The sequence below is a fragment of the Geospiza fortis genome, unplaced genomic scaffold (assembly GCF_000277835.1).
Source record: "Geospiza fortis unplaced genomic scaffold, GeoFor_1.0 scaffold41, whole genome shotgun sequence".
In the NCBI taxonomy this organism is placed as follows: domain Eukaryota; kingdom Metazoa; phylum Chordata; class Aves; order Passeriformes; family Thraupidae; genus Geospiza; species Geospiza fortis.
In genome coordinates this window covers 14,585,517-14,597,745 of record NW_005054299.1, presented here as the reverse complement: position 1 = coordinate 14,597,745, position 12,229 = coordinate 14,585,517, and the positions used below count along the sequence as shown (strand labels likewise).

Here is a 12,229-nt window from a genome sequence, read left to right as displayed (position 1 = left end):
GGAGGGGCCGCTGGGGCGCGCTGTGCATTGTGCGCCCGGCCGCGCGGGGCGCGCCTGACGTCACTTCCGGGCTGGGCGCCGCCGCCGCACGGGATGGCGCTGGGAAGGCCTGGCGGTACAATGGAGGCGGGGGGGGGGGGAGGGATGCCTTGCCCCGCCGGGAGGAGGCGCAGTCGTGCGGATCGCACGGTGCCCTTGCGAGCGGCTGGCAATGTCCCGCTGCTTCCGTGGTGGACGGGTGGTGATGGTGTTGCGGGTTTGGAGGCGCGGCGGGTCAGGAGGGTTTTTTTACCATTTTAGTTTTTTCTTTTTTTTTCGTTTTTCTTTTTTTCGGGATGGTTTCAGTGGGGCTCATAATATTGAGGGCCGTACTGGCTGCTGCGTGGTGTATTGGCGACTTCCGTTTGCTAAATCATTTCTGATTAGCGACAAGTTTTGAGTCTCCCGTGAAAATTCAACATACAGGCCTTTACCTTAGTAACATAGTAAAATTCTTTTCTAAGATGTTACTGCTTATTTCATGCTGTAGCTTGCTGCAGTTTGCAAAGTCGAAACCATGCTATAGATTTTTTTTCCAATTAAAATAAAACTTACAATAATGTAAATTATTCATTGCTTCTGTTGCAGGAGATGGTAAAACGGAGCAAAAGCCTGGTGAGAAGAAGAGGGGAGTAAAGAGACCACGTGAAGACCATGGCCGGGGATACTTTGAATACATTGAGGAAAACAAGTATAGCAGGTAAATAGAATTGGTGCTGGGCAGCATTTTGTGATGAGGAGGAATAGAGTACAGAAGTCTTGTTTTAACTTCATGAAAATACATGTAGCCTTATTATGTTTTGTTTGGTTTTGTTTTTTTCAGGGCCAAGTCCCCTCAACCACCTGTTGAAGAAGAAGATGAACATTTTGACGACACAGTGGTTTGTCTTGATACTTGTGAGTAAACACGCTTTCCTTTGCTCTGGAAAGATGTGGTGTTAAGGGTTCTAATCTTACTGCCACGCTTTCTGAGACGGGGAGGATAATATTTGTTGATTTTCATTACCAGGTAATTTTAAGAAAACAAGAAAAATAGTGTATTTCCACCCGTTTTTAGCAAAGAAAAGAACAGAAGGCTCTGAGTATGTTAGCAGTAATAAGCTTGGTTTCTGTAATTCTGTAGTGATAGACAGTTCTGTGAAGAAATCTCAACCAAAACACTAATCTGGTATGGAAGCTTAGGTGGGTAAGTGTAGAGTGCACATAGAACACCCTGCAGACAGCTCGATGGAACAGCTGTCCAGCACTTCTGCCCGGAAAGCTCAGAGAGACAACAGCGTAAGTGCTTACAAAATACACTTTGGGAAGTGAGCATACCCTGCTTAGGTACTGACCAGTGGAGTGTTCTTTCTGTCTTCTAATAAACTTAACAAAATCTAGTAATGCCTCCTCAGAAATGACCCATTCATGTAACCTGTGAGTGTGTGGGCTTTGGGTGGTGGTTTGTGCAAGTGGAATGCAGAGAGACTTGGTCAGCAGAGCACAGAAAGTGAGCAGTGTCTGCAAACCGAGTTTTTTTTTGAGGCAGATTATAAACATCATTATTACTGTAACATTCCATTATGGCAGAGTTGACATTTGTATTCTTGAGGGTAAGTATAAGGACTCAGCACAATATTAGAAAACTTGAAGTAATGCTTGAATTTGTTGGATTCTTACAGTGCCATGGAAGGAAAGCTTAACTTTTGGCATTGTCTGGTATATTTGTTAGAAGTTTCAGGTGGTTTTATTCCACAAGAAATGATTTGAAATGGAAGGAGGTATTAGTTTACAGTCACATAGATTGCTGGATATGCCATCCCTGACATTTTGCTAACTAAGTCTCAAGTTTCTAGCTGCTAACCTGGTGAGTAGCCACTTCTGTGGGAGCTTTGGATTTTTCCAATAGCTGAGTAAATAACTGCTTTTCATTATTACTGTTTCTAGTAATAATAGTATTTTCTAGCAGAAAATCTTGTTACTGGACAAGTTCTGATTTAAAGTGTTGGCAGACTCTTTAGAGATAAGATTCAAACATAGCTGTAAGGCTGAATTGTGTAACAAATTGGCACTCTCTCTTCTGGACAGTGATCCAGACATGTAAGAGGTTTAGCCACTCTTAAGTGCTTTTTATTGCCTGTGTCTTATGAAGAAGCTGTAACTTCAAATTCTGTTTCTCATCTCCCATTCTAAAGGTAGCCTGCAAACGTGGGTTTCTTCTGTATGATTTTATCCGTTTTTCAACAAATAAGAGTTAGCAGTACTAATGAGAAGACACTTGGATCACGAATAGTATTTTTGAAATTGGGGGTGGCTGTATGCAAACAAAATAAAATATTGTGCATAAGAGTTGCCAGTAGTACAGGGCAGGCTGCATTTTAGTGTATTCTGGCATCCTGCAGGTTTTATACCAGAGCAGAATTCCTCACTGTTTGCTCATTTTGCTCCTTTCTTGTAACCATCAGGTAGGTTTGGAGCTGCTTCTGTGGATTCCTTGCTCTAGGGAATTCAAGTGTTGCATGCTGCACCTCTTGTTAGGATTTGGCATTGTTTTTCTGAAACCTACTGGGACATTCGTTTGCAGTTTCATGGTGTGCAGCTCTGAAGATGCTTGTAAAACCAAGGTTCTGCTTAGGTTCTTGGAGTGATAGGTGAATTCAGTGTGTAGGTCGAGTTTCTGGGCTGAAGTAGGTTCTCTTAGCACACTCTCTGTGCTTAGCATATCTGCATCTGGCTTCTCTGCCTTTATTTTAATAGACATCATCTAATTTGACTTGCTAATTGACTGTATTAACCAAAGACTACCTTCAGTACTTAAATAAAAACATTTGTGTTCCCATTTACTTCTTAGCAGCCCTTAGGCTTGGGCTTGAGCAGTGAGGCTGCTTCAGAATCAGGTCTCTAGAGGGTACTGGAGAGCACGATGCAGATGGCTCTGTATTGATGGAGAGAGGTAACTGACAGAGGGTTCAAACAGATACGGTGCAAGTTAGGGATTTTTAAGCACATGAATAGAGGGAATTTGTGTGACAGAAGTGAAGATGGCACCTTGAAAATTACTCGTTAGCTTGCTTTTCCTAAGATTCTGGCTGAGCTGCAGTCTGCAGTTCCATCTAGACATGTTGCTTCTCAGAAAGATCATGGGTACTTGCTGGCAGTTTGTCTTTAAAATCACCCTTAAAAGCTGGCATCATCTTTAATGCATAAAATTGGACACCTGTACTTAATTTTGTAATCAGAGTAAACAGAATAATTTTTATGTTAACAGATAACTGTGACCTGCATTTTAAAATCTCAAGAGACCGGTTTAGTGCTTCCTCTCTGACCATGGAAAGCTTTGCTTTCCTTTGGGCTGGAGGGAGAGCCTCCTATGGAGTTTCTAAAGGCAAAGTCTGCTTTGAGATGAAGGTGAGTTAATGTTTATGGGAGACTTTTGCATGCTTAAATACAATATTTATACTTGTCACATTTTTTGGACTTGGTTGAAACACATTGATGTGAACAGGACTCTTAAACGGCCTTCTCTTAAAAGAAGATGGCTCAGTTTGCAAAACTGTTTTCTCTTTTATAAGAACTTTGATTTAACAAACAGACAGAACCCAGAAATTTCAAAACAACCCACAAACACTACATTTGTTCTGAATATGATACTTTTGGTCTTATTTTTTAATCATTAATTCTACTTGTCATCTCATGCATCAACACTGAAAGTATTTTTATACTCTCTACTCAGAAGTTTGCTTGTGCTTTCTGAAGATTACAGAAAGCTTGACTTTTTTTTTTAAAGGAATGTAAGTTATCCCAACAGTCCTTTCTGGTTCTGCTTAGTCTTTGAGTTTGATCTGCTCTAGGCATGGATTTGGGCTGGATGACCTCTAGAGGTCCCTTTCAACATCATTAACTCTGACAGGATGCATTGAATGTGAGCATATAGCAGGTGGTTGAATTTTGAGAGCAAGAGTTCTCCTGAAGGGTAAGAATGGCAAAGAGCAATCAGCCTTCTAATAAACTGATTTCTCCAGCTTGTTGATGAAAGAGGAACAAAACCACGAAGCTTGAATTTATTTTTCTGATTTCTTTTTTACTTAGCAATGTTAAAGGCTTCTTTGCGTATGATGGGCCTGTGTATATTAATCTGTTCTCTTCCTCTAGTGCTTTCAAATGTAACTGTTACCATGAGAATTGGGTAGTGATCCCATTATCCAGCCTTTTGCATGCAGTGATTTCTGTGTCTGTTGGCACCTGTAACTTTGAAAGGCCAGTGAAGTGAAGTTTATGTCACTATTTATTGTCCTGTTTGCTTTCAAATGAGTTTCACCTCAGTCACCTGACTGGAATAGTTGCAGAGGTTCATAAGATACTGATGGGCTTTTTATTGCCTTTTAGTAAAGTTTCTAAAGACAGTTAAAAACAACTGGCTGCATGTAGATTCCAGTGTGTTTAGGTGGTTTGTTGGGGTTTCTGGGGTGTTTTTGTTTGTTGCCTCTCTTTTTTTTTTTTAATCTGGTTATGTTGTTTGGAAGCTGGCAGCTTGCCCAGGAAGTCTGCTCACAGTGAAAAGGGATAGTGTAATACTTTCCCTCTAAGAAGCAGTTTTTTTAATACAGTGCAGATTTTCTTAGCTAAGTAATGTACTATTTATCCCAACTTCATGGCAACTCTGTTTTTTTAAATAAATATTCGTATTGATTGTGATTTTAATACAATGTCAAAAGGACTTAAGGCTTTTGACCACTGACAGGGGCTGCTGTGACAAAGTGATAAAGATTCATGGTATCTTCAATCTTCATTGCTAAGTCAGGAGATAGAGCTGTTTAGTCACTAGTTGCAGTTTGATATTCTCGAGCATGTTTTGGTTTTGCTAAAGGTGATCACTTAGACTTTGCAAAGATTTAACCAAAGTGTAAAGGTTCAAAATGTTACCTTTTGTTCTTCCATCTTGTTAGTGTATAATAAATACTGCTTACCTTTTACTGAATAATTTAAAAATAGGTTACAGAAAAGATTCCTGTTAAACACCTGTATACAAAAGACATTGACATACATGAAGTGCGAGTTGGCTGGTCACTGAACACAAGTGGAATGTTGCTTGGTAAGATTTAAATGTTTAATTGCTTTTGTGTTGATGTGGCTGAAGTTTTAAATTTTTTTTTCCTGAAGCAGAGGGGACAAGCTTAGGGACTGTAGTCTGTGTGTTGTGAAAAGTAATCTTAATTTGAGTCATTCTCTGGATGTGATGTGAGAAAGTTCATTACTAGGGCCAAATAAAGTCATTAAGTATTCAGACATGTAAGGGTTAGGGCCATAATTTAAGAATTAATTCTTCCAATGATTATGTGTGGGTTATGGAGAACATTGTTAAATACTTGACAAGATAAAGGATTTGTCTTTTTCATGTAGTATCAAAAGTAGAAAAGGGGAGTTGCCCTTCCCTCCACTTTTAAACGGTAGTGCATGGTATAAAATTTAACCCATGGTAACTACATTATCTTTTTTTTATTTGGTGGGGAAATCCTAATTTCTGTAAATTGCTGGAAAGAAAGAAGTATGGCTTCCATTTTATATATGACAAATGATGATGATAATATTTGTAACTTGTTGCTGGAACATATATTTGGGGGAAATATTGGTGAGTTGATGTGTTCTGACATCAGCAACAGCCTTCTACTTAAGTCACACCTGAGTCCTTGTGTTTGACACTTCCTGTTAGCTTGTTCCTTGCAGCTTCATCCTCAGCTGTTGCATAGGCTGACTGTCTGCTAAACTCCCTTTAAAATGGGAGGGGTAAGTGCTCCTGGAGACTAACTTCAGAAAGCCTTTCTGACTACGTTACAGCAGGTATACCAGTGCATAATCAGGTCTTCGTAGTTTAAAATACTTGTTCATGTCTTTATCTGACAGTTCAGCTTTTATTGAGAGCATAAATCTGGAACCAGCAGCATAAAGCTTTTAAACAGGGATGAGGAAACACTGCTGTTCTATCTCAAGTGAAAGTACTGAATAGAAGAATGAGCTTGTATAGCTGTTGGGGGGTGTCAGATGTTTTGGCATTAATAAAAATACTCTGAACAGCAGCTTATTTAAGTAGCTGTAAGGTGATTTATGTCTAAAAGGTTAGATGGAAAAGCCTTTTTGTAATTAGTTTAAATTGTTCCTTCAGGTGAAGAAGAATTTTCTTACGGTTATTCTCTAAAAGGAATAAAGACCTGCAATTGTGAGACTGAAGACTTTGGTGAGAAGTTTGATGAAAATGATGTGATTGCATGTTTTGCTGTAAGTTTTCACTTATATTTTCTTTTGAGGGGAAACATCCTTGAATTTTTAGACTGCTTTGATGTTAGAAGCAGTAACGCAAATACATAAAATCATGGGAGCAAGACAAGTTGTTTAACATAGGCAGGCAGTAGAAACAGCAGCTATTACTGACAGTGACTGCTGGCAACATAATTTCATACTCATGGACAAATGTCTTTTAAAGCCTTTTAACAAAAAATCAGATCTTGAACAAAATTATCATTGATAGTGACTCATTAGAAGAGAAAATTTGTTTTAGTTCCTTTATGAAATAACAGTGTTACAGAAGTTAAATGAACATAGCCAGTAGAATGAAGTGATGATTAACTGTATAAAGTGAGTTAATTTTATCCAAAATAATGCTTTGTCTGAAAAACAGAATTTTGATGGTGAGGAAGTGGAACTCTCATATTCCAAGAATGGACAAGAGCTTGGTGTTGCATTCAAAATAAGCAAGGAAGTTCTTGATGGGCGACCACTCTTTCCACATGTTCTCTGCCATAACTGTGCGGTTGAGTTTAACTTTGGTCAGAAGGAGGAACCCTACTTCCCAGTACCTGAAGAGTACACCTTCATCCAGAAGGTCCCCCTGGAGGATAGGGTCCGAGGACCAAAGGGACCTGAGCAAAAGAAGGATTGTGAAGTAAGTTTCTCCTGATGATCTCAAAAGTTGTTAAAGCACATGGATGGAAATGGTTAAGAGTTAAGGGGACTATTCCATCTCACTCTGACATTTTTGTTTGGGAGCTTTAATACTTAGTGTCTTGTGACCTGTTCACTACCACTACCTTCCCCACGCCCAAGACCCCCTCATCCCCCCTCAGTATCCATTAGGCTTGCTGGGCTAAGCTGTGTATTAAAGAAAATCTTTGAACTAGTATCTCAAATACAGAACTTTTTGTCATAGGTGGTGATGATGATTGGCTTGCCAGGAGCTGGCAAGACTACATGGGTTACCAAACATGCAGCAGCAAATCCTGGAAAATACAATATTCTTGGGACAAATACTATTATGGACAAAATGATGGTAAGTGGTAAGACATTTTTATTTCTTGATATATTGAAAACTTGCTGTAAATCCAGGGTCTTTGGCTGCCATGGGGTTCTTTGGTATCAAAGAAGCTGGCTGCTAGTTAGCTAGTGGCCATTTGTATTGAAGAAAAGACTGGCTGTGACACTTAAATGCATGGTCTGGTTGACAAGGGTGGTGTTAGTTGGACTCAGTAATCTCAAAGATCTTTCCCAACCTAATGGTTCTGTGTAAAGATTTTATTACCTTGCTGAGCTGCTAATTCGCACATGGTAAGATTCAGAAGCTTTTTTGTGGTAAAATGTAAGAAATAGTCAGCTGTTGTTGACTACTGAATGTATTTCTACTTCTCTATACATCACTGTTCTCAGAGCTGGAATTAGTATTGTGATGAGTATACCTTGAACTGAACAAATCTCTTACGTTCTAGGAAGGGTTGAGAATTTCAGTGATGAGTTTGCAGCAGTTGTGGCCTTGAATTGAACAACCCTTGAACTGTGGTGGAAAGCATTTAGCAAAGAATGTCAGCCACATGTACCAGGACTACACTGACTGACTCTGGGAAATTTCTCCATAGGTTGCAGGTTTTAAGCGTCAGATGGCAGACACTGGAAAACTTAACACACTGTTGCAGAGAGCTCCACAATGTCTTGGAAAGTTCATTGAGATCGCAGCTCGTAAGAAGCGGAATTTCATTTTGGATCAGGTAGAAGCTTCAGTGAAAAACGGTTAAGAAAATTTTCTATAGGCTGTATTGTAGTAATTAATTGGGATTAAAGTTATATTATAATAGCAGTTGTTTCAGTTACTGACTTACTACTCATTCAGGGGACACAAAGTTGAGATATTACTACAAATGCTTGTCTGAACTTCTCTAGATTTATGGGATGTGGGAGGAAGTGTTTTAACACATTGATACGAGCTCGTAACTTTGCATTATGCAGCATCTTTATGTCCAGTTATTTGTAAACTTCATTGCAAGCTCTTGTAGAGGTGAAGTCTATACACCATAAGTTGACTTCCTTAACTCTTACAATGACAGCTACGTGTAGTAAGTTACTGCATTTTTTTCAGACAAATGTGTCTGCAGCTGCGCAGAGGAGAAAAATGTGCCTGTTTGCAGGCTTCCAGCGCAAAGCAGTTGTTGTTTGCCCAAAAGATGAAGACTACAAGCAAAGAACACAAAAGAAGGCAGAGGTGGAGGGAAAAGATCTTCCAGAGCATGCAGTTCTCAAAATGAAAGGCATGGAACATAATCCTATACTGTGTTTTAGGATGCTGAGTATCTGTTTAAAGGATTAAGTAAACGTGAAGTCTAAAAAACCACTTTATCTTAAACAGTTGTACTTATACAAAACTGGAAGACTATTGTAACTTGGTAGGATAACACTATATTGTGTTCCCTCTGCTGCAGTCCTTAACACTACTCAGTTACGGTGATACGCTTCATGCAGATGCACAAAGCTGTCTTGGCATAAAGTGCCCTATATATGTGACATATTTGGCAGAAACTGGTGTTCTGAGTGGAGGCTTATAAAAGAAAAAAAAAAGATAGGTAGAATGTTTTCGAGGTTTGGAACAGTACTGGCAACTCCATGAAGACCTGTTTATTTCCTTTGTCACTTGTTATATTTCCTAAATGCTCAGATTATGTAATTTTGTCCCTATGCTGAGGGGATGCAGAGGGTGGGAGGAAGAATGGGGGAAAGGTGGTTAAATTGTGGCTTTGATTATAGCTGAATGTAGATGCTGAATACTCAGTGTTTTTGCAATTATAGGGAACTTCACACTGCCAGAGGTAGCAGAATGTTTTGATGAAATAATCTATGTAGAGTTGCAAAAAGAAGAAGCTCAGAAGCTTTTGGAACAGTATAAGGAAGAAAGTAAGAAAGCTCTTCCGCCAGAAAAGAAGCAGAACACTGGCTCAAAGAAGAACAAGAAGAGCAATAAAAATCAATTTAATAGGGGTCAGAGAGGACGTGGAGGATTCAACATGCGGGGCAACTTCAGAGGAGGAGGTGAGTCTAGAAATAAATCTGTGACTTCTGGAGGTTGCTGCTGCTGGGGAAAAAGGTTGTAGTACTTGCATTGCAATTATTATATAGTGGGAACCTTGATCTCAATTTCAGTAAGTTTAATGTTTTAGTACATAGTTAATTGTTCAGCTTAAATGAGAGGCTTGTCAGACCTTGGATTGCACTGTTCATCTTGGTGTAGGAAATATGTAAGACCTAACAATTACTTGATTAAAGTAACTCTCTCTCCCTTGCAGTCCCTGGCAATCGTGGTGGATATAACAGGAGGGGAGGCAACATGCCTCAGCGGGGTGGTGGAGGTGGCGGCGGTGGCGGTGGCAGCAGCGGAGCAATTGGCTACCCCTATCCTCGCGGCCCTGTCTTTCCAAGCAGAGGTGGCTACTCAAACAGAGGAAACTATAACAGAGGTGGAATGCCCAACAGGGGAAACTACAACCAGGTGATGCTTTGAGGGCGGGCTGGCTAGTTGAACTACAGTGCTTTGGATGTTGTTGACAGCTGTGGTGCCTGTGAGGAGTCACAGACTTGGTTGTGGTGCTACACTGATGCCATGTTGCAAGGCCTTTATAGTTTAGTACATGTGCCATGGGCTCTGAATGTTGTGTAACAACTGCTGATGCAGGGCATTCATGTTAGGGCTGTACCTCTGTCCTGTTAAAAATGAAGATTTTTAGTGCGTATGTGTAAAGGCTGGTCTCTGGTTTTTTGTGTGTTTCTTCCCCTTCCCCAATAATAGTAACTGTTGTTTGGCCTGAGGGTCATAGTGTATCTTTATCAAACATGTAGAGAACTTTCTCAAAATAGCTCTGCACACAGAGTCTTTGTTTTGGTGTCTGGTGTCAAACACAACTAATAAAGACACACTAGCCTAGATCTTACCTGATGGTATATCGGTGGAAGTATTGGAAAAACAAAATTGGGATTACTGAAGAGCCAGCAGATGGAGCCCAAGCCAGTAAACATGGCTCAGGTTTGCCTAATACTGACAAACAGGGGAAAAGCAAAATTTTATCTACTTGTGTCAATGTCCCTTTGTTGTACCATAACTTCTGTTGAAGTTTTGTGGGCTAGCTTGTCTATTTTCAGTTGTGTGACCCATATCCTTTTGTCTGATCAGATAACATACCCTTGTAGCAACTACAGCCTTTCCTAACTAAAAATAGACAAGCTCTTGTATTTTTAGTTGTCCTGGTGCATTTAGGAGCTGGAAATAGGGTGAGTCAAAACTGGATTAGCCAGCTTTCCAGACCAGGCAACAACAGTTGGAGCTGGTTTATTAATTCTGGGGTTCTTTCCCCTATGCTTAAAAAGCAGTTGCTTAGAGGGGAGGAAGGAGGCTTTTGGCATTATATTGTTTTTGGCGGTGTGTTTTTCTATTAACCTGGGGCTGATACTTCTATGTGGTGTGTGATGTTTTGGTTGTAATAAAGATTTGTATTAGGATACTGCTAAAAAATGTGTATAGACAAAGTAGTTAAGAACTGCTCTCCTCTTGCAGAACTTCAGAGGAAGGGGAAATAATCGTGGCTACAAAAACCAATCTCAGGGCTACAACCAGTGGCAGCAGGGTGTAAGTAGTCCCAACTTTACCTTCTTACTGATTGTTAACTTGAATGTTGTAAAATGCTGACTAAAATAAAGAGATGCATAGTCAAAAGTGGATAGCAGAATCTTCTAATGCTAGATAATATCACTATAAATAGCTTCCTGTGCAAACTTAATCTGCCTGGATGGTCTTGATATATCAAATACCAGTTGTGGCTTAATGTTCTTAATGGTATGTAGTACTTGGCTTCACATTACTGCTGTGAAGTGAACTTTTAACTGCCTTCAGTTGTTCAGGAGCTTGCTGTGATTGGAGAGGACTTTAATCTTCTCAGGTTCCAGGGGAACATTTGCTAAATGCTTTTTTTTTTCCCCCCAAGTAAGAAACTTAACCATTATGTGATTGCAGGTTAAAACTAACTATTTATTAATCTGTTGCAGCAATTCTGGGGTCAGAAGCCATGGAGTCAGCATTATCACCAAGGATATTATTGAATACCCAAATAAATGAACTGATACATATTTCTCCAAAACCTTCACAAGAAGTCGACTGTTTTCTTTAGTAGGCTAACTTTTTAAACATTCCACAAGAGGAAGTGCCTGCGGGTTCCTTTTTTAGAAGCTTTGTGGGTTGATTTTTTCTTTTCTTTTTTTGTACATTTTTAATTGCAGTTTTAAAGTGATTCGTAAGAGAACCTCAGCATTGTGCACGAAAAGAGAATGTGTCAGTATTTCAGGGTTCTACATTTTATCTGTAAAATGTGACTTTTTTTTTACCACAACAAAAGTAAAACGTTGCTTTGTACCTGGTGTCTTTTTATTAAAGAATTTTCTCCTTTTTCCCCATCCCCCAATTTCTAAGAAACAGTCGTGAGTCATGTCACAATATGATAGAAATGTTAGCAACCAGATTCGTATGGAGGCATCTTAGTAGCCCTCAAATACCATGAGATTATGTAAAGCTCCCTATTACACTCCACCCTCTCTATGGAGCTCTTGGGTGGGGAGGGGAGGAGGGGGAGGCAAAAGTTTCTGGCAATAACTAGGACTTTTTTGTAACTTTTGGATCTCAATGAGATGTTGGGGGCAAAGAGGAAACCTGGGGCTAAATAGTGATGGTGGAGTGTATGTAGAAGCTCTTAAAGTTGTAAAACTCGGTTGCTTTATTTGTGGAGGCTCAAACTTGTGAAGGTACAACACCATAATTTTTTTTTTCCATTTGTTCTGCATTTTGATTCTGAAAAGAAGCTGGCTTTGCCCATTTCTTATTAAACAAAACTTGTTGTAAATCCAGTTGTCTAATGGG

At 39.7% G+C, this 12,229-nt stretch overlaps 1 protein-coding gene across 1 annotated transcript; it reads left to right on the top strand.

Annotated features, from left to right (window-relative positions):
- The first annotated feature begins 120 nt into the window (after positions 1–120).
- HNRNPU (heterogeneous nuclear ribonucleoprotein U) lies at positions 121–12,212 on the top strand. Its single transcript, XM_031059720.1, has 14 exons — positions 121–256; positions 607–739; positions 863–936; positions 3,287–3,426; positions 5,011–5,110; positions 6,179–6,291; positions 6,692–6,955; positions 7,220–7,339; positions 7,920–8,048; positions 8,417–8,585; positions 9,121–9,360; positions 9,615–9,817; positions 10,877–10,948; positions 11,365–12,212. Exons 1-14 carry the CDS (start codon positions 121–123, stop codon positions 11,416–11,418), a joined length of 1,947 nt encoding a protein of 648 aa, XP_030915580.1. The 3' UTR covers positions 11,419–12,212.
- Positions 12,213–12,229: the final 17 nt, after the last annotated feature.